The 23,432-nt window shown below is 37.2% G+C and overlaps 1 protein-coding gene across 8 annotated transcripts in view; it reads right to left on the bottom strand.

The window, feature by feature from the left end:
* GCFC2 (GC-rich sequence DNA-binding factor 2) overlaps nt 1-23,432 on the bottom strand; it is a 73,153-nt gene that overhangs the window by 15,961 nt on the left and 33,760 nt on the right. For all 8 annotated transcript variants that reach the window (XM_089922916.1, XM_089922918.1, XM_089922919.1 and 5 more), the window contains exons 5-11: nt 21,533-21,648; nt 12,384-12,570; nt 10,017-10,140; nt 8,938-9,019; nt 8,369-8,481; nt 7,406-7,605; nt 5,565-5,715 (exon numbers count right to left, since the gene is read on the bottom strand). In XM_089922916.1, the coding sequence (XP_089779042.1) occupies nt 5,565-5,715; nt 7,406-7,605; nt 8,369-8,481; nt 8,938-9,019; nt 10,017-10,140; nt 12,384-12,570; nt 21,533-21,648 (973 nt within the window). The remainder of the gene's footprint in view (nt 1-5,564; nt 5,716-7,405; nt 7,606-8,368; nt 8,482-8,937; nt 9,020-10,016; nt 10,141-12,383; nt 12,571-21,532; nt 21,649-23,432) is intronic.

Below are 23,432 nucleotides of genomic sequence, written 5' to 3'. Positions count from 1 at the left end.
GGCTAAAACATGGCTGGAAAAAAATACACTTTAAATTGATCACCATGAAACTCCAGTGAGACCTTAATGCTGCCCAGCAATCACATTCTGTTTCCCTGGCCCATTCTCCTTCCCTCTGGCCTAGACAATTATTTCCTGCCTTATCCTTCCTCCTTGCTCTCAGTTAGTGGACTTTACTCTTCCAGATGACTATTTCTTACGTTTTCTTTTCTCCACACTTGCTCTCACTCTCAGCTGATTTCTTCCCCATTTGATGAGAAAAATAGAATCAATCCGAAGAGAAGCTCCACAAGGTCCTCCTACAGCATGTACACAACTACCAGCACCTGTGCTCATAAACTCTAACTTGTCTCCCATTCCTATGGACGAAGCACTACACTCCTTGCCAAGGCCAACCCTTTATTTGTACAAAAGACCCCAACCCCTTTGGCTTTCTTGAAGATCCTGTTCCCGGAATTCTGCCCTCTCACTTCCACTGGATCTTTTCTATCACTATACAATTATTTCTCTTGTATTAAAAATAATCCCTCTCTTGACCCTACTTTCCCCTCCAGTGCTGCCTTATTTCTTTCCTTCATTTTATAACAAAATTACTCAAAAAACTTCCTATCTCCAATTCCTCTCCTCAAACTCCTGAATTCACTTCAGTTAGGCCTTACCTCCAACTATTCTCCTAAACTACTCTTACCAAGTCACAGATAACCTTCACCATTTGTAAAATCTAATGGTTGATTCTACTCCCCATCTGATTTATCAGCAACAATTGCAACACTTTTCTTTACTTGGCTTCCAGGATACTACTCCTGTTTCCCACCTACCTCTCTGGTCTCCTTTACTGTCTGCTTGTCATCTTGTTGACTTTCTAAATGCTGGAGTACCTCAGGACTCTGGTCACTTGCCTTCTCTTTCCTATTTATATTTATACTTTATACAGAATTCAACCACTTTCCAGCCACCTCCACTTTTAACACTCAAGCCTAAGCTACTATCATCTGTTGCCTGGATTACTGCAAAAGCTTCCTAACTGGTCTGCCTACAGTTCATTCTCAACACAATAACCAGAGTAATTCTGCTAAAATGTTAAGGCAGATCTCGTCACTTCTCTGCTCTAAACTCTCCAACTGCTTCTCACTCTTTCACTTAAGTAAAAGTCCTTACAAATGATTATAAGGCCCCATATGACACAGCCAGTCATCCTGCTCACCTCTTCTTAGTCTCCCCCTTGCTCACTCTACTAAAGTTACCCTGGCTTATGTGCTGTTTTTCAAGCAAATCAGGCTAGCTCCTGCCTCAGGGCCTTTGTACTTGCTGTTTCTGCTGCCTTGGATGCTGTTACCTCAGATATTCACATGGCCCACTTCTTTACTTCCTTTTGGAATCTGCTCATTTGTGACCTTCCCAGGAAAGCTTTCCCTGGCCAACCTATTTTAAATTGCACTACTCTTTCATAATTTGTATCTCTTTCCCTTACTTTATTTTTCTCCTTGGCCCTTTTAACCAACATACTCTAGATTTTATTTATTTATCTTGTTTATCCTTTGTCTTCTTCATGGAATGTAAGCTCCATGAGAGCAGGGATTATTATTTTGTTCATTGTTGTATACACTGAAGTAACAACTGTGCTTGACCCTTGTAAAATACATGTTAAATAACTTTAAAAATTTTTCTTTGCGGTACGCGGGCCTCTCACTGTTGTGGCCTCTCCTGTTGCAGAGCACAGGCTCCAGACGCGCAGGCTCAACGGCCATGGCTCACGGGCCCAGCTGCTCCGCGGCATGTGGGATCTTTCCCAGACCGGGGCACGAACCCATGTCCCCTGCATCGGCAGGCGGACTCTCAACCACTGCGCCACCAGGGAAGCCCTTAAATAACTTTTAAAAATGTAAATAGGTTAAAAAGAAACATCCCAAGTCAAATATAAAACAGTGATTTCTCAGGCATCTAGAAGGTTAGGCTTGTAATAATCTTAGAAATATTTGGTCAACTAATACTGAGAGCCTACTATGCGCCTAACATTAACGACAGGAAACAAAGCAATAAGTAAGACTAGGTAACTGCCTCTGAACAATTCTGTCTAATGGCAAATACAAACATTTAGGTAAGCAATTATAATTTAATGTGTAGATGCCACCTTAAGTATGAGTTCAGAGTGCTACAGGAACCCTGAAAGGTATGCCTAATCCAGTTCCTAGAAGCAATGTCCATACTGAGTTCTGAAAGATGAGGAGAAGTTAGCTAGATGAAAGAGGTAGAGTTAGGGGATTTGTCAAGTGGATGGACGGCAGAAGGTATAAAGGCCAAGGAGAATATAGCTTAAGTCCAGTAGAGGTGGAAATGAGGGGAAGAAGGAACCGAGCATGGCAGGAGATGGGGCTAAAGCACTACTAAACAGAGACAAAATCCTGAAAGGCCTGGAAAGCATGTTAAAGAGTTTAGACTTCATCCTAAAGACAGTTAAGAATAATTAAAGTGTTTTACGTGAGGTATGACAGAATCAGACATATTTTAGATAGATCACCATGGTTTTTGTATAGAAAATGGGTTAGAAAAAGGAAAAAAAAAACAGACTTGGCAATTGCTTATATAAGGAGGTAAGAAAAAGGGAGGAGTGGATGACTTGAAAGTTCTGGTTTGAATATGTGGGTAGATGGAGGTACCATTTTCCAAACAAGGAATATAAGAGGAGCAGGTCTGCAGCAAAGATGGCAAGTATGATTTTGCATGTGGAGTTTAAGTTGTCAAGTAGATGTACTCAGAAGATACTTTGATAAGAGAGATCTGGTGCTCTAAGAAGACATCTGGACTTGTTCTTCCAGTTCTTTTTGATTTAAAATGAAGCAGAATAGTACCATCCAAAAGAACTTTCTGTGATGATGGAAAAAAACATCTTACATCTGCACTATTTAATATGATAGCCATGAGTGATATATGGCTACTGAAGATTTAAAATGTGTCTAGTGTGACTGAGAACTGAATTTTAATTTTACTAATTTGAAATTTATATTCTAATAGCTACATATTGCTAGTGGTTACCATACTGAGCAACACGGGTATAGATGGCACTAGAGGAGAGTATGCCAGGGATTACCCAGGGAGCTCATGAAGAAGGTCCAGGATAGGACTTGAGAATAAATATACAGTATTAATTTCTCATAATGCTACTTACCTGAGGAACTGTTTAATTGTAAGTGAAATATCTGGAGTTTCCAGATGAGTACTTAAATGAGGCACATATATTCTATGCTATCATTAATAGTGCTTAATAGCTAAAAGTAAATAGTTAAAAGTACTATCTTTCTAAGATACCCATGATTGCACTACAAGTTATATGAAAAAAAATCTTTAAAGTATAGTCAAGTTGGCTGAGAAGCACTATAAAGTAAGTTGCTTCATCTTTTAAGAGTTCTGCAGACTTTGTAGTCAGAATTCATTCTCAGTGACATGGTAGAACAGATCCTTATCAAGTACAATTTCAGATAAAACAAGTCTTCAAGCATCAATGCCCAAGGGCTTCTGAGTGCTGGTGGCAGATGTGAGGGAAATGTAGTAATGTTTTTTAAAGAAAGAAAAAACACACCATACACAAAAATAAACTCAAAATGGATTAAAGACCTAAATGTAAGGCCAGCCACTATAAAACTCTTAGAGGAAAACATAGGCAGAACAGTCTCTAACATAAATTTCAGCAAGATCTTTTTTGATCCACCTCCCAGTGAAAATAAAAACAAAAATAAACAAATGGGATCTAATTAAACTTAAAATCTTTTTTTGGGCCACGCCACATGGCTTGTGGGATTTCAGTTCCCCAACCAGGGATCAAACCCAGGACATCAGAAGTGAGAACATGGAGTCCTAACCACTGGACTGCCAGGGAATTCCCTAAACTTGAAATCTTTTGTACAGCAAAGGAAACCATAAACAAAACAAAGAGACAAGCCTCAGAATGGGAGAAAATATTTGCAAATGAAGGAACCAACAAGGGATTAATCTCCAAAACATACAAACAGCTAATGCAGCTCAATATCAAAAAAACAAATAACCCAATCAAAAAATGGGCAGAAGATCTGCATAGGCATTTCTCCGAAGAAGAAGACATACAGATGGCCAAAAAGCACATGAAAAGCTGCTCAACATCACTAATTATTAGAGAAATGCAAATCAAGACTACAATGAGGTATAACCTCACACCGGTCAGAATGGCAATCATCAAAAAGTCCACAAACAGTAAGTGCTGGAGGGGGTGTGGAGGAAAGGGAACCCTCCTACACTGTTGATGCGGATGTGAATTGGTACAGCCACTATGGAGAACAGTATGGGAGGTCCCTTAAAAAACTAAAAATAGAACTACCATATGACCCAGCAATCTCACTCCTGGGCAAATACCTGGAGAAAACCATAATTCAAAATGATACATGCACCCCAATGTTCACTGCAGCACTGTTTACAGTAGCCAGGACATGGAAGCAACCTAAATGTCCATCAACAGAGGAATGTATAAAGAAGATGTGGTACATATATACAATGGAGTATTACTCAGCCATAAAAAAGAACAAATAATGCCATCTGCAGCAACATGGATGGACCTAGAGATTGCCATACTGGGTGAGGTAAGTCAGACAAAGACAAATATCACATGTTATCGCTTATATGTGGAATCTAAAAATAAGGGTACAAATGAATTTATTTACAAAATAGAAGTAGAGTCATGGATATGGAAAACAAACTTATGGTTACCAGGGGATGGGGGGTAGGGGTAAATCAAGAGATTGGGATTGACATGTACATACTACTATATATAAAATTGATAACTAATAAGGACCTGCTGTAGCACAGGGAACTCTACTCAATACTCTGTAATGGCCTATATCGGAAAAGAATCCAAAAAGAGAGTGGATATGTATAACTGATTCACTTTGCTGTACATCTGAAACTAACACAACATTGTACATCAACCATACTCCAATAAAAATTAAAAAAAGAAAAAGAAACATAAGGGGAGAAGTTAAGGGAAAGAAAGAAATACATGTAGTAGAGATGAAAGTGTGCCCCTAATAAATGACTTATAAAAAAGTAACTAATGAAAGTAATGCTAGGGCTTCCCTGGTGGTGCAGTGGTTAAGAATCCACCTGCCAACGCAGGGGACATGGGTTTGAGCCCTGGTCCAGGAAGATCCCACATGCAGCAGAGCAACTAAGCCCGTGTGCCACAACTACTGAGTCTGCACTCTAGAGCCTGCTCGCCGCCAACTAGAGAAAAGCCTGCACGCAGCAATGAAGACCCAACGCAGCCTAAAATAAAATTAATTAATTAAAAAAAATAAAAGTAACGCTAATGTCACAAATACTAAAGATCCAAAAGTATCAGGAGTTTTGATAGCCAATCACTTGCACAAACAAGCATTTTTTAATCAGCTTAAATTATAACATCTATTGCTTTTTACTGCATATTACAGTTGTTGTGTTCAAAAACGTCCAAAAAAATTTGTGACTGTTAACAGAAATTAATGATCTCACACTTTGCCAAAGAACAATTTAATTTTATCAAGATAATTACAAAACAGTACCTGTAAGTCGAGGAATAATTGTTTTGCTGATGACAGTAGACAAGATTTTCTTATCAGAACTATCTTCCTTCTTTGAATCTTCCATACTGCCATCTATAAATTCTTCTATAGCTGTGAACCATGGCATCTGTTTTAAACCTATGGAATCAAACTTATAAATAAAATTATCTAAGTTATAAATAAATTCTTAAACGTTAGTTTATTCTTAAATAGTTAACTTTTTCAGTAATTACCAGAGCTTCTCTAAGGATCAAAGGAGAATAATTCCGTATTTTAACCCAATGTATACAGTACTAGACCACCAAGGCTAGGCAGGATGACATGACTAAGACATGATGTCTAGGCAGTAGGACAGAACACTGCGTTTCATGCACTCATTCATATCCAGAAATGTCCACTATGTGTTCAGAGCCTACTACATGGCAGGTACTGTTAGGAGCAAAGTATACATTTATAACAACAGCAGTTAAAATAGCCACGGAATTTATTTATAAAAATACACTTACCTCACGCAAAATTCACTTCTGGCTCTCTCGAGTCTCACTGGCACAAATATATACTTTGCATGTGGTTTAGCTTATTATTAAACAAACAGCAGATGGCCAATTATTATTTGTTGAATAACTGAATGAACAGATCTTTGCTAGATGTAACAGAGTACTCAGTTCAGCTGGAGTGGTTAACAACTAGGCTGCTTTCCGACCAACTTTCTACCACTTTCTTAGGGATAAGCTTGGCTCCTAAACTATGAACACTGCATGGCCCTAACACAGAGCCTAAAGGCATGCATGACTAGAGCAGAGGAAGATAAAACGACAAGGATCCATCCTTTACTTTGTTAAATCTTTATTTTCAGCTCTCCTTTCTTCCTAAAGTTTCATTTTCTCATTTCTGTTTGCTTAACAGGCATATCCACATGGATGTCCCATAATCATTTCATTGTCTATAAAGTAAAACTTCCATCAAAACCGTTTTCCTCTCTGAAAAGTCACCATTTTTATGAATGGAACTACCATTGTACTAATAACTCAGACTCCAAATCTTGAGGTCATCTTTCTGATATGTTGTGTTAGGTTTATTCTCAGTATTTTACTGATTCTTACTTCATAACGCCACTTGTAATCAACACTTTCTTTCTCTTCCCTTTGTCACTATCACCCCACGTGAGGAATTCTTCACCCTGCACTTGGGCTACAGCAATAGCCTTTCAGTATATACCTTCAACTCTTTCTCCCTAGCCTCCAAGTTAGCCTGTTGCTCAGGGCTTCCTAAAACATTACCTTCATCATGTCATGCCTCCCATTATCTATCAAAACAAGTTCATATCTCTTAATTTAGGATCTACGCAGTCTCTACTAAACTAATATTTCTCCCTATGTACCTTCATAAAATACCTTTTCCTTCCTCTGTCTTCCTGTTTAAATTCTATATATCCTTCAAATCCTCATTTAAATTCCTCACCTTCATTGTAGCTTTCCTAGCCAAGTATTCCCATTATGTCATCTCCAACTTCAGAACTCTTGGTACCTATTTTGAATTTCACTCAAACAGACTGTAAAATAATTAAGGTCTAATACTACCTTTACTTTTTTGGGTGATCTTAAACTTATCATAGAAGAAGATTTAAAAGAAAAAGTGTTTCCTTTACTGATGTTAAGTGTCACTCAGCCTTAAAAACAGAGTGAGAACCAAGGAAAGATGAGTGCAGACTATTACTCCAAAGCACAAATTATCAATTCCAACTCTAAAGGAATGGTACTTTATAGTTAACCTGATAACTAGAGGGTTTAAGTAACTAAATGTGATCAGGATTATTTTTTTCACATGTTAAGCTTATGTACCTTAAGAGGATTCCAATCAATCAACTGAAATCGTATTAGGGGATTTAAAAGCTTCGGAATGCATAAACTAATGAAAGCTTCATAATAAGAATCAGGAAACTTTTCTCGCCATTGTTGAAATTTCAATAAAATATTCTGGATATTACAAAAATCATCGTGTACATCTTCAAAAATCTTCTTATGATCCTGTAAAATGTCACCTGTGAAGAAAATGAGTCTCTGTATATTATGCATTTTAAGTTTGTGATCTTGAAGTTTGCTTCCTATAAACATAGTTATGTATAACTTATGTAATCAACTGAGCTGAAAACTATCCTTTGATGTTAACATATAAATTAGGTTTTATTAAAAAAACACTTTAGTAACAATTGACACTAATAAAGTCTGCCGTTTATTGAGCCCCTGCTATATGCCAAAACATTATAAATACATTACCTCATTTCATCATCATAACTATGTTCCCTATAAGGTAGGTGTTTCTAGCCTACCTATTTACAGACAAAGAACAAGCAAACAAACAACGATATCAGATATAGTGAAGTCAAGGAATCTGCCAATGATCACACAGACTAGATCCCCTCTTTGAACTCATCTGGTTGACTGTAAAGTCCACACTCAACTATACATATTTTACCTTCTTATAATGCTAAAACTGGGCTTTACTAAATTCAATTATTTTAAATTAAAAATTATAATATAGAAAGTATGCAGTAGAGAAATGAAGCCAAAAATGTTCATGGTTCCTTTATAACAGGAGATGAAAAAGGAATACTCATCATGCTCCTCCATTTTATCCATTTTTTCAGAGGAAAGGACAGGTCTTATATGGAAAAAAAAATGTATTCCTTTTTTTCCTGAGTTTTACCAACTATTTTACATGGCTTAAATAATTAAGGGCAATCACAGCAAAGCATTTTCCATCATTTCAATACTTCAAGACACATTAGAAACTGGATAACTGACCTTGGCTTTTTTGGAAGTCCATCATGTCTGCTGAGGATAGTTCATCATCACTAGATGTTCCTTCCTGATGAGTACAATTCCCAGAAAGAACCCTTGCTTGTCTTCTTTGTGCCCTGTATTTTGCAATAAACCAAAAATAAATAAAAAAACAAATAGCTCCTGCTGAAAAGAAATGCTTTAAAACAAAAAGTCATCATTTACTTAAAATACCCAGAAATAAATGATCACATTTGCATGCAATTTTATGTTAATATTTTTGACATTTTAGCTTCATTAATCTGAATTGGTTCTCCCTCTTTTTTCCATAGCCTACCCAGATTTGGAAGAGCAGGTAACAATGTAATTAGGACCGGCTTCTTAGGTATGAGCCATTCCCAGCCTGATAAATGCCATTTTACCCATTCCTCTGACTGATCCAAATATACCAGTGCATCTTTAAACCATAAATTTTGGTTTTATATCATTCTCACAAATTAATATGCTAGGTTATGGTTATTTATACTATATGGTTAACTGTATTTAAGTAGTAAAAAATACTTGCTCGATGCTTTAAGCCTTTATATAATTACCTTCGAGATTCAATCTCTTCTAAAATCCATTGAGTTTTTTCATCTATAGCCAAGCTTGTATTTGTTGACGTCTCAGCTTTGCCTGTTAATGAATAAAATTGATTTCATACTGCAAATTCTCAAAAGAAATACAGTGAAACACTTTGAAAACAAGTTATATCTTAGGTATATATACATATCTGTATATATAAACACACACAAATAGAATATGCTTAAATTGCATATTTCATCATGCAATGAAATTGCAATGTTACCCTATCACAATATTAACAGTCATTGAGTTTGCTAGTCTAAGAAAATGTACCTTGTCTGGTGAATATAGTTCAGCACCTGAGAACAGTTAACAAAATTTAATATAAAGTTTCTTTCCCTAGTATTCTTTTTCAGCAGTTTTCACCAGTTTTTTTTCTGTCCCTATAGTCAAATGTTAGAAATATTTGCATTACCAATACATCATTCATATTATTTCCTATTTTAGCATGTACCGTAATTTATGACCAACTGAATGTCATGTATTTGAGTCATTCTGATTTTGCTTTTATCATCTACTTGATGCTATGGTCCCATTTCTTTCACTATACCCTGACAGCACCTTAATCAATGGAAGACATCTCTGAAAATACAAAACCAGTGTGAGAACTAAAGGGAAGCATCCAAATCTTTTATTAATATAATGAGATCTTACAGATGATTCTATGCTGAACCCACCAGAATTTCTTTAACCTCCACAAACAATCTGTGGACGGGCTATGGAAAATTTATAAAGTTATATTTCTGACACAGTCTATATATTTATTTCAAGTCATCTCCAAACAGTCATTAAATGGTCCTATAAATATTTTGTTTCAAATACTAAGTGATTAGAAGTTATAATTTTCATTTTTTAGTTTTAGACTGCATTTAAGACGTTTTGAAGCCCTAGCTTAAATGGTTTGGGATTTTTGGAAGGGGGTAGGTGAAAGGTTAGTGGGAAAATACTCAAAAAACATTTTTTATACAGGAATAAAAATATTTTTATCTTTTAGCTGATAATTTAGCTTAATGAATAAAAAATCACATTGAACATGAAAAACACTAACGTGATAACTGTTGTAAATACGCTGATTCATGTTTTAATTCATCTTGCCTGCGTTTCATAAAGATCATGGCTTGTTTTACAAGGAGTGCATGCATGGCTGATTCTATTTCTTGGATGTTGATAATCTGAAATACATATATAAGTAACATTTTGTGGGTCATCCTTAATGAATTATAAAATATTTATATATAAGCACATTACATGCTCAATTCTCATATACAGAAACATTTTTTATACCATCTCATCTCAATTAAAAGAACACTGTGAGGAACAGACCTAGCTTCCAATACTTTTAATACTAATAAAATTAGAAAATCAACGTACTGTATTAAAACAGCTATAAATATCATAAATAATAAAACCTAATGGGCTGGAGTCAGGAACATGGTAACAGTGGATAGATAAGAAGAAGGATTCTTTTTTGAGCTAAAAGAGGAGAAAATGATGACTGCAGCTATTTTTCACAGACTGAGCGGGGGCAGACCGTAGGGAACACTTGAGGAAACTGGTAAAATTTGAAAAAAATAGAGAACGGAAGAGACCTAACCAGACAAGTAAGAAAGATGTCAAGCAAAATTGAGTGATTAGTTGAAATCGGCATTTTTACATTTCTTGGGCAACAATCCCCCCCACTCCAATGATGTTCCATAGCTAATGCTATGGAATACATTGATAGTGTAATTCTTCAAGGATGAATGAAGAAAGTTACATTGTAATAGATATTTCAGAAAAGTAACTACCAAGTGATATTAAAGGTAGTCAACTTAAAACAATAGGGGAGAAAATGTAATTACTTGGTAATATTTTAAAAGTAAATTAAAAGTAATGCAGAAAGTAGAGTATATTTTTAAAATGATTAGTCTACTTTAAAAAAAGGACAACTTAAGACCCCAAATGGCCAACACCAAAAAGTCTACATGTAACAAATGCTGGAGAGGGTGTGGAGAAAAGGGAACCCTGCTGCACTGTTGGTGGGAATGTAAACTGGTGCAGCCATTATGGAAAACAGTATGCGGGTTCCTTAAAAAACTAAAAATAGAGTTGCTGTATGATCTTGCAATCCCACTCCTGGGTATGTATCTGGAGAAAACTCTAATTCGAAAAGATACATGCATACCAATGTTCACAGCAGCATTATTTACAATAGCCAAGACATGGAAACAACCTAAATGTCCACTGACAGATGAATGGATAAGGAAGATGTGGTGCACACACGCACGTGCACACACACACACACACGCACACACACACAATGGAATACTACTCAGCCATAAAAAAGAATGAAATAATGCCATTTGCAGCAACATGGATGAACCTAGAGATTATCACACTAAATAAATCAGAAAGAGAAAGACAAATACCAAATGATATCACTTATATGCAGAATCTAAACTATGACACAAATGTACTTATTTACGAAACAGAAACACAGAAAACGTATTTCTGTGTCATAGACACAGAAAACAAATTTATGGTTACCAAAGGAGAAAGGGGGTGGGGGAGGGATAAATTAGGAGTTTGGGATTAGTGGATACAAACTACTATATATAAAATAAACAACCAGGTCCTACTGTACATCATGGTGAACTATATTCAATATCCTGTAATAAACAATAATGGAAAATAATATGAAAAAGAACATACATATATATAACCGAATCACTTTCCCGTATACCAGAAACTAACGTTGTAAATCAACTATACTTCAATAAAAAAAATTAAAAACAAAAAACACATCTAATGTGAAAAAACCATTGCAAACAAAACCAAACAAGGCAAATTGGAATGTTTACCAACATCAAATAGGATAAAGCACTAAAATTTTTAAGCAATAAAGAACTGTTCACCATATACTGGAAAAAGAAAAAAAGGAAAAAAAAAAAACACAAAAAACCTCCATATAAACCAAGATAGCAGTGCAAAGGACACAAATAATTCAAAAGAAGAAAAACTACATTAACAAAACAAAGGGTTTGTTTGAGATCAAAATAAATATGTAAAAACAAAAGCCATTTTTTAATGTAGTAAACTAGAAACTGATACAACCTTTCTGGAGGATAATTTAGCAATGTTTCGTAAGCCTTAAAAATATTTAGACCCTTTCACTTAATAATTTACTTTCTAGGAACTTTTCTTAAACAGATGGAATTTAAAAAGTTTATACTGCTATTTATAAGTTGCAAAATGATTACAAAATACACCTAATTGTCCAACATTGAGGGAATACTTAATACGCCAGTATGTCAAAAATGTGTAGGAAGAGTCCTAGATGAAATATTTATTTATGGGATTTAGACTTTAAAAAAAATCACATTGTAAGGGAATTTCTCCATAAAAAGGAAATGATTACATATTTATAGACATGTACCTTTTTATCAAGACAGTCAATTAAATTCTCCACATAAACTTTCATGCTTTTATAGAATTTAAAATTTAGAACTTGATTTGATGAATTCTCTAGGTTCTGGATGGTACTCTTTGAGCTCTTGACATCTTGTATGTATTTTTCATATTCCCTCAGGTGTGAGCGGTGAGTATCCTGTAGTAATGTTAATCTAAATAAATATAAAATAAAAATAAATAAAAATCGCTTTATATTACAAACTTTTATTTCTATTATAGTAAGTAGAGGTCTAATGAAAAACTTTTTCAAATCTACCTTACAAAGACCACCAAGGAAACTGACAATCACATAAACCTGGGTTTATAAGACTTGTAGAGCAAAGGAAAACACCAGGATAAAAGAGGTTTCAAAGGGAAAGGTAGGAAAGGACACTTAAAGATTTTTAGGTGCTGGAGCTAATCATAAGTTAGTCTTAGAGGAGAAGTTAGTAAGTGTGGATTGATCAGATTTTATAAACAAGGTGAGTTCCTGCAATAATCAGTGGTTTTATATTTGAAACACAGGAGTCCATGTGGAGTTACTGTTAAATCAGTCTGTGGTCTTCCTTGCAATATGGGTATCTGAGCTGGTATTAAAACCATTTGAGGGCTTCCCTGGTGGCGCAGTGGTTGAGAATCTGCCTGCTAATGCAGGGGACACGGGTTTGAGTCCTGGTCTGGGAAGATCCCACATGCCACGGAGCAACTAGGCCCGTGAGCCACAACTACTGAGCTTCCGCTTCTGGAGCCTGTGCTCCGCAACAAGAGAGGCTGCGGTAGTGAGAGGCCCGAGCACTGAGATGAAGAGTGGCCCCCGCTTGCCACAACTAGAGAAAGCCCTCGCACAGAAACAAAGACCCAACACAGCTAAAAATAAATAAATAAATAAATAAGCCAAGCATTAAAAAAAAAAAAAAACTTTTTTGGTAAAGGGCCAGATAGTAAACATTTTAGGCTTTGGAAGCTCGATGGTTGCTGTTGTAACTCCTCAATTTTATGTTGTAGCACAAAAGCAGCTATAGATAATACACTGCACAAGCGTGGCTATGTTTCAATAAAACCTTATATACAAAAATGGGCAGTAGGATGGTAGTTTGCCAACCTCCTAGAAAACAGAGATAACCTGAAATCTAAAAAATGGTACATCTAAAATTTTCATATATTTCACAATAAAATGTTACAAAAGGTCCTTTTCTGCATCAAACTATTTAAATAAACCATGACCAACATATTTTAGTTGCAATGTGATCAAGGAATGAAGCTACTGTAAACCTGATTTATACAAAAGATACAGGGGGAGAAAATTCTGAACCTATTCCAAGGTATTAGAAAAAAATTCCCAGGTATAAAAAAAAAAAAGCAATGAAAATGTTCTTTAAGAATACTTGCTTTGGTGGCAGGAGAACCAAGCTCTCTCCTTGTATTAAATGTTGTAAGGACTAATTAGACTTTTACTGTCATACTTATTCTTTCATATATCTAAAGATGCACGCTAGATCCTAAGTAGTAAAACAGAAAATATATAAATATTTAAAACAAAACAACCTATTACGGGGTTTGCCTTATTTTTGACAAAAAATACCATTTATAAACGTGAGATTAATACTATTTAAGAGATAACTATTAATAGCAATAGATAATGAATGGTTAGCTGTGCTTTAGAAATGTATTTGTATCAAGAACCATAAAAATATGCCTAACTTTTGCTGCAGTTAACTTTCCCTGGAAACTTATCTTAAGAAATAATATAACCATTTTGGGACTTCCCTGGTGGCACAGTGGTTAAGAATCGCCTGTCAATGCAGGGGCCATGGGTTTGAGCCCTGGTTAGGGAAGATCCCACATACCGCGGAGCAACTAAGCCTGTGCACCAGAACTATTGAGCCTGCACTCTGGAGCCCGTGAGCCACAACTACTGAGCCTATGCGCCTAGAGTCTGTGCTCCGCAACAAGAGAAGCCACTACAATGAGAAGCCCGTGCACCACAATGAAGACCCAACACAGACAAAAGTAAATAAATAAATTTATAAAAAAAAAAGAAAATAACAGTTTAAGTGACTTATAGGAACAAAACGTTCATAATGAACATCTGTAGCATTATTTATAAGACACATTTAGAAATCAAAATGTCAATGTCCAACACAGAAATACTTAAATAAATCATGATATACTAACTGTATCGATGAACAAAATATTACTAATATACTTATTTTTTATTGTAGTCAAAAACATAACAAAATTTACACTTAACCATTAAAGTATATATTACAGTAGTATTAACGATATGCACATTGTTGTATAACAGATCTTTAGAACTTTTTCATCTTGCAGAACTGAAATTCTATACCCACTGATCAACAACTCCCCATCTCCCCCCACCGTTGGCAACCACCATTCTACTTTCAGTTCCTAAGAGTATGACTACTTTAGATACCTCATATAAGTAGAATCATGCAGTATTTATCTTTTTGTAACTGGTTTATTTCACTTAGTCCACAAGGTTCATCCATGTTGTGGCATGACAGGATTTCTTTTTTTTTTACCACTGATAATAAATACTCCACTGCGTGTAAATACCACATTTTCTTTACCCATTCATCTGCTGATGGACATTTAAGTTGCTTCTACCTCCAAGCTATTGTAAATAAGGCTGTAATGTGCAAATATCTCTTGAACTGTTTTCTTTTGAATTCTTTTGGCTATATATCCAAAAGTTGGATTGCTGGATCATATGGTAATTCTATTTTTAACTTTTTCAGAAATTGTTCTCCATAGCAGCTGACCATTTTACATTCCCACCAACAGTGTATAAGAGTTCCCTTTTCTCTATATCTTTGACAATACTAGTCAATTTCTGTATTTTTCATAGTGGCCACCTTAATGGGTATGAGGTGATAGCTCAGTGTGGTTATGATTTGTTAATTCCCTGATTAGTGATGTTGAGCATCTTTTCAGGTTTGTTCACCACTTGTATGTCTTCTTTGAGAAAGGTCTATTCCAGTCCTTTACCCATTTTTCAGTTGGATAGTCCGTTGTTCAGTTACATGAGCTACTTATATATTTTGGGTATTAACCACTTATCTTATATATGGTTTACAAATATTTTCTCCTATTCTGTTGGTTGCCTTTTCACTCTGTTGATTATTTCCTTTGTTAGGCAGAAACATTTTAGTTTGATGTAGTCCCACTTGTCTATTTTTGCTTTTGTTGCCTGTGCATTTTCTTTCTTGGGTCCTTTGAGATTCCCTATGAATTTCAGGATTTCTTCTATCTCTGCAAAAAATGTCATTGGGATTTTGATAGAGAATGCACTGCATCTATAGATTGCTTTGGGTAATACTGACATTTTTTTTTTTTTGCTGTATGCAGGCCTCTGGCTGTTGTGGCCTCTCCTGTTGCAGAGCACAGGCTCCAGACGCACAGGCTCAGCGGTCATGGCTCACGGGCCCAGCCACTCCGTGGCATGTGGGATCTTCCCGGACCGGGGCATGAACCCGTGTCCCCTGCATCAGCAGGCAGACACTCTCAACCACTGCACCACCAGGGAAGCCCAATACGGACATTTTAACAGTATTGTTTTCTAATCCATGAACATGGGATGTCTTTCCATTTACTTATGTCTTCAATTTCTTTCAGCAATCTTTTGTAATTTTTGATGTACAAATCTTTTGCCTCCTTGACTAATTCCTAAATTTTATTCTTTTTAATTCTATTGTAAATTAGTGTTTTCTAAATATATAGTTTTGGACTTTTCATTGTTAGTGCATAGAAACAACAGATTTTTGTGTGTTGATATTTCATTCTGCAATTTGCCAGATTTATTAGCTCTAACAGGGTGTGTGTGTGTGTGTGTGTGTGTGTAAGCATAGTCTTCAGGCTTTCCTACATAAGAGATCATATCATCTGTGAACAGAGATAATTTTACTTCTTCCTTTCCTATTTGGATGTCTTTTATTTATTTATTTATCAATTTATTTTTCTTGCGTGAATTCTCTGGCTAGGACTCCCAATACTTTGAATAGAAGGCACAAGAATAGGCATCCTGGGCTTCCCTGGTGGTGCAGTGGTTGAGAGTCCACCTGCCGATGCAGGGGACATGGGTTCGTGCCCCGGTCCGGGAGGATCCCACATGCCGCGCAGTGGCTGGGCCCGTGAGCCATAGCCGCTGAGCCTGCGCGTCCGGAGCCTGTGCTCCACAATGGGAGAGGCCACAACAGTGAGAGGCCTGCGTACCACAAAAAAAAAAAAAAAAAAAAAGAATAGGCATCCTTGCCTTGTTCCTGAACTTACAGGGAAAGCTTTTGGTTTTCCAGCACTGAATATGATGTTAGCTGTGGACTACTCATATATGGTCTTTATTATGTTCAAGTAATTTCTTCCTATTCCTAGTTGGGTGAGGGTTTTTATCATGAAAGTGTGCTTAATTTTGTCAAAGGTGTCTTCTGTATCAATTGAGATGATCATGTGGTTTTTGCCCTTCATTCTGTTAATGTAGTATACCACACTGATTTTCTTATGACTCATTCTTGTATTCCAGGAATAAATCCCACTTGGTCATGTGTGTAATCCTCTTAATGTATTGTTAATTACATTTGCTAGTATTTTATTGCGGGTTTTTACATCAATATTCATCAGGGATATTGGCTTATTAACTTTCTTTTCTTGTACTATCTTTGTCTCAGATTTTGGGATCAGGGTAATGCTGACCTCATAGAATGAGTTTGGGAATGTTATCACCTCTTCAGTTTTTTGGAAGGGTTTGAGAAGGAATGGTGTTAATTTATCTTAAAATGTTTGGTAGAATTATCCAGTGAGGTTATCTGTCCTGGGCTTTTCTTTGTTGGTAGGTTTTTGACTACTAATTCAATCTCCTTACTAGTAACAGATTTGTTCAAATTTTTCATCTCTTTATAAATCAGTCTTGGTAGGTTGTATGTTTCTTGAAATTGATCCATTCTTCTTGGTTATCTAGTTTGTTGGTGTATAATTGTTTATAGTATCTTATGATCCTTTTTGTTTCTGTGGCATTAGCTGTAACGTTTCTCTTTCTTATTTTTGTTATTTGAAGCTATTCTCTTTTTCACTTAGCCTGGCTAAGGGTTTGTCAAATTTTTTTGATCTTAAAAAAAAAATTCAGTTTTGATTTTTCTTCAGTTGTTTTTCTATGCTCTATTATGTTTATTTCTGCTCTAATCTTTACTATTTCCTTCCTTCTGATAACTGGGCTCAGTTTGTTCTTTTTGAAGTTTTTTGAGGTACAGTTAGGTTGTTGATTTGATATCTTTCTTCTTTTTTAATGTGTTCATTGCTATAAACTTCCCTCTTAGTACTGCTTTTGCTGCGTCCCATAACTTTTGCTGTTTTTGTTTTCGTTTGCCTCAAGATACTTTATAGTTTCCATTTTGATTTCTTCTTTGGTACATTGGCTGTTCAAGAGCGTGTTTAGTTTCCACACATTTGTGAATTTTCCCTTTCCCTTTCTGTTAACCGATTTCTAGTCTCACTGCACTGTGCTTGGAAAAGGTATGATTTCAACCTTAAATCTGTTAAGACTTGTTTGTGACCTAATGTGGGATCTATCCTGCAGAGTATGGTCTGTGTGATTGAAAAGAAAGTCTATTCTGCTGCTGTTGGGTGGAACATTCCATATATTTGTTAGGTTCATTTAGCTTTGTTCAAGATCACTGTTTCCTTAAGATTCTCTGTCTATTTCATCAATTATTTGAAAGTGTGGTATTGAGGTCTCATACTATTATTATATTGCTATTTCTCCCTTCAGCTCTGTCAATATTTGCTTTATACAGTTAGGTGCTCTACTGTTGCGTACATATATATATATAAATAGTTGCTATATTGTCCCAACAAATTGACCCTTTTATATTACATAATATCCTTATCTCTTGTAGTTTTAAACTTAAAATTCTTTTCTCTAAGTAATGCCACTCCTGCTCTCTTTTGTTTACTGTTTTCATGGAATCTTTTTGCAATCCTATCACTTTCATCCTATATGCATCCTTAAACCTAAGTGAGCCTCTTGCAGATAGTATATAGTTGGCTCTTGCTTTTTAAAATTTTTTGGCTGTGCAGCTTGTGGGACCTTAGTTCCCTGACCAGGGATCAAACCCAGGTGCTAGGCAGTGAAAGCACAGAATCCTAACCACTGGACCACCAGGGAATTCCCAGATCTTGCTTCTTTTATTTTTCCCAACCTATTCAGCCACTATATGTCTTTTGATTATAGAATATAATCCATTCACATCTGAAGTAATTACTGATATGGAAGGACTTACCACTGTTATTTTTAAATTGTTTTTTGTCTGTCTTGTAGTTATTTTGTCCCTCTCTCTTTTTTTTAACATCTTTATTGGAGTATAATTGCTTTACAATGGTGTGTTAGTTTCTGCTTTATAACAAAGTGAATCAGTTATACATATACATATGTTCCCATATCTCTTCCCTCTTGTGTCTCCCTCCCCTCCGCCCTCCCTATCCCACCCCTCTAGGTGGTCACAAACCACCGAGCTGATCTCCCTGTGCTATGCGGCTGCTTCCCACTAGCTAACTATTTTACGTTTGGTAGTGTATATATGTCCACGCCACTCTCTCACTTTGTTGCTGCCTTGCGTTTTGTTGATTTTTTTGGAGTGATGTGCTCTAGGCCGTTTTCATTTTCCTCTGCATATCTTCTATAGGTATTTTCTTTATGTTTACATGGGGATTACAAAAAAAATCTTATAATTCTAGTAATCTATTTTAAACTGACACCATCTTAACTTCAATCACATACAAAAACTCTACTTCTTTATATCTCCCCCTCCACCTCTTGTTATTGATATCACAAATTACACTTAAAAATTTTGTATCCACTAACGTGTTATTTTTGTGCTTTTACCTTTAAAATTCTATATTAAAAGTGGTTTTTACACCACTCTTACAGTATTACAGGATTCTATATTTATATATATATTTACCTTTACCAGAGAACTTTGTATTTTTGTATGGTTCATGCTACTGTCTAGTGTCCTTTCATTTCAACTTGAAGGATATCTTTCAGCAATTTTTGTTAAGGCAGGTCTAGTGTGACGAACTCCCTCAGCTTTGTTTACCTGAGTTTTTTATTTCTCCTTCATCCTACTCCCTTCTGGCCCCTGTAATGTTTCATCCTACTCCCTTCTGGCCCCTGTAATGTTTCTGTTGAGAAGTCTCCTGTTAATCTTATGGGGCCCTCTTGTACATGATGAGGTGCTTTTGTCTTGCGGCTTTTTAAATTCTTTGTATCTAGAAAGTTTGATTATAATCGTCTCAGTGTAAGCCTCCTTGTGTTCATCCTTGTTGGAGTCCTTTTAACTTTTTGAATTTGAATGCCCATTTCCTTCCTCAGGCTGGTAAGTCTTTGGCCATTATATCTTCAGATAAGTTCTCTGTCCCATTCTACTACTCTTTTCCTTCTTGGATTCCCATAATGTATATGTTGTTCTGCTTGATAGCATCATATAAATCCCTTAGGCTTTCTTCACTTTTCTTTTTTCTTTTTGTTACTCTGACTTGGTAATTTCAAATGATCACTCTTTGAGGTCTCATTTGTTTCTTCTGCTTGATATAGTCTGCTACCTTCAGTAAATTTCTTTTTTTTTTTTTTTTTTGGTACATGGGCCTCTCACTGTTGTGGCCTCTCCCATTGCGGAGCACAGGCTCCGGACGCGCAGGCTCAGCGGCCATGGCTCATGGGCCCAGACGCTCTGTGGCATGTGGGATATTCCCGGACCGGGGCACGATCTCGTGTCCCCTGCATCGGCAGGTGGACTCTCACCACTGTGCCACCAGGGAAGCCCCCTTCAGTAAAGTTTTTAGTTCAGTTATTACACTTTCAGCTCTAGAACCTCTGGTTCTTTCTTAGTTTCCATCTCTGTTGGTATTCCAACCTTGTTCATGTATCATTTCCCTGATTTCTTTAGTTGTCTGTGATTTCTTATGGCACATTAAGCTTCTTTAAGAAGACATTAAGCTTCTTTAAGAAGATTATTCTGAATTCTCTGTCAGGTAATTCATAGACCTCTGTTTCTTTTAGTTCTGGAATTAATTTTGGCCCTTTGATTGGGCCATGTTTCCTTGTTTCTTCATGTATCTGGTTATCTTTTTGTTGTGTTTTGTGTATTTGAAAATGCACTTAAGGGGAGTTTCTCCCCCATATGCAGCTGTTTCCCTTAAGTGCATTTCAATCAGCCTGACTGGAGATTCCCAGTGGTGGTGTGTGGGGAAGAGTGTCTTCTCAAACCTTTCCTGGGGGATGTACCTTCTCTGGGCTTCTATACGAAATTTCCTAATTATAGAGATTTGTGGGTTTCTTTTTCAGGATTCTGTAGTCTCTTGTTCCCTCTGGTATTTGTAGTACTGCAGACTTTCCGGCTCTGCAACAGGCTGCTTAGCTCTTTCTTGTCCTCTGTGGCCCTCAGGCATCTAACGTATGATGGTTCCCCATCAGTGCTCTGAGACAGACAAGACAGAAACAAGTCCCTTGGGCAGTACCTCCAAAAGACAGTGTTCCACTCTTCTTTCTCCTTCCCAATGGAAAAACTATGACTTGGGTTTTTTCTCTCCATCAAAAGCAGTGCTGGCTTGTGAGAGGGGCTAGATGCAGTTGGAATGAAATGGTTTTTCTTACCCATTACAATGTGGCTATTTTGGGCTTTGAGCTTGCCTGGGGTACTACAACTTCCTGATTTCTGGAGTACTCATAAAGGCTTTTTGGACAGTATGTTGTTGTTAAGTTGGTATCTCTGTGAGGCAACGAGGTCTAGGGCTTCTTATTCTGGCATCTTGCTGCCATCACTCCCGGCATATTATTTTTAAAAATTAAAGGCTATTTAACAATGCAGATAAGTGCTAACAAAAATAGTAAGTGAAAAAATAAGAACTTGATTTTATTGATTGTAACTATACGATATATATTATAAACACTAAAAGACATATAAAAAAGGAAATCAGTTATATTAATGTGCTAATACAGGTGATGCTAATTTTTTCCTATAAATCTGTTTAATACTAATATTTAATAGTTAAAAAGATTATAGTGCTAATTTTTTTCACTATTAAATGTCTATCACAAATGTAAATTTTAAAATTAATATTACTTACCTAGTATTTAGTTGCTTCTTTATAATTTCTAAATTTACTGGTGGAAATGAAATGGAAGCATCAAACTTCTTCACTGTTTGAGATTCAGTGCTATGAGAAAGATCTATGTCTTGTCCCTAAAAATAATATGAAAGTTTATATTGTTTTCAACATTCATTAGTCTTACAAATATTAATAGCATGAAAGCAGACTGGATACACCAAGGTCTCACCAGCTCAAAATTCCATGCCTCTGACATTTTTTATGGTTGTAATAAAATGTTTTTAAAATTTGCACACAGTTTTAAAATTTAGAACTTTAAATTCACGTGCAAGAGGCAAATTACAAAATCTTATTTTTCACGAAAGCTTTGTTCTCAGTGTTTATATAGCTAGTTCTGTTTATGATCTAATATACTCTCAAAAAAACCACATACTGGAGGCTCCAATCAAGGTGGCAGAATAGAAGGACATGGAGGTCACCTCCACCCACAAATACATGACAAATACATCTCTGTGGAACAATTCTCACAGAATACCTACTGAACCTGGCAGATCTCAGAACCTAAAAGTGCAAGAAAGATCTCCATGTAATCGGGTAGGATGAAAGAAAAAGAAGGGAAGCAGGATGGGACCTGTGTCCCTGGGAGGGAGTCATGAAAGAGGAAAAGGTTCCCATACCTTGGAAGCCCCCTCAGGTGGGACAGAAAGGGAGCTTCAGAGGCTCAGAGGAGACAGCAGCAGCCAGTTTGCACAGAGAGGCCAGAACAGATGGTCTGGGCCACTGCCCTGCACTCCCCAGCCTGAGATGCACATTGGCTGGTGCACACGAGGGCTGGGTGCTGATACTCCAGCTTTAGAGGACAGATCCAAGGGGAGGACTGGGGTTGGCTGTGTGGAGACAGCAGGAAGGGGCTGGAGTGTGGTACAGCGACAACTGGTAGGTATACATGGAAGAAGCCTGGGCCCGCCATAGAAGCAAAGTGTCATTGTTAAGGGGGTGTGAGAAGGGAGGGGCGGTGCCTGCCATTAGCAGCCTCACACTTGGCATGCTCACAGAGGGAGTGGAGCTGCCGCTGAAACCCCACTGTTAATGTGCATGTGAGTGAAGGGAGGGGCGGGGCCGCCATAGCAGCCTCTTTCTCTGCACACTCTCAGCTGGCTTGGGACCACCTCCACAAGCTCTGGGAGCACGCAAGTGCCATGGGGTTGCCCACAAGTGGAGGCGGGGCTGAAATCCAAGGTGATTACCAGGGGTCACACAACTTAGGAAGCAGGGCTGAAATCTAAGCCATCTCCCCACGACTGTGTGATCTGCAGATTTATGCCACGGCCACTGGCTTTGTAAAAACTCAGCGACTTCATGATATCTGAATGGACAATGGGTGCTCCTGCAGCTCTGATGGGTCTGGCCTTAGCATCTGTGGGCTCTGTGGGCGCATGCACATGCAGGCTGGGGCAGGGTCTGGGTTGCTTCCATAGCTCCCATGGAGGGTCCAGGTGTGCAACTACTGCAGTCGTGGTACCTGACTTCAGTGGATCTGCACTGGTTGATTTGCGCTGGTGGCTTTGTAAACAGGGCCTGAGGGACACCAGGGACTACTGCCTGCATTCCCAAAGTTGAGGTGGGGCCAAGGGCATGCCACCAACAGTACACTTTGTGAGCTTGCACAGTGGGTTTCAGGTGACACCATGGAGCGCACTTCACAGTGGATAGCTCTGGTAGAGGAACACTCAGTGGCTCCTCTCTCAGTGGGAGTGCTCCAATTCCACCTGTCTCACACCGCACATCAGAAACAGATCTGAGGATTTCTACTCCAACAACTAGGGAGTAGACGCTGCTGCCAGCAGAGCTGTGACAACCACAGAGCAAAGAGGAGGCTCCGCTCAACATTCAGTTCAGGCTCGGGTCACCACGACAC

This window comes from Delphinapterus leucas, chromosome 13, assembly GCF_059928025.1.
Source record: "Delphinapterus leucas isolate spDelLeu-1000000601 "Yukka" chromosome 13, BTC_Dleu_Yukka2, whole genome shotgun sequence".
Lineage (NCBI taxonomy): Eukaryota > Metazoa > Chordata > Mammalia > Artiodactyla > Monodontidae > Delphinapterus > Delphinapterus leucas.
Note: the sequence above shows the minus strand (reverse complement) of the source record. Positions and strands in the feature narration are given on the sequence as shown.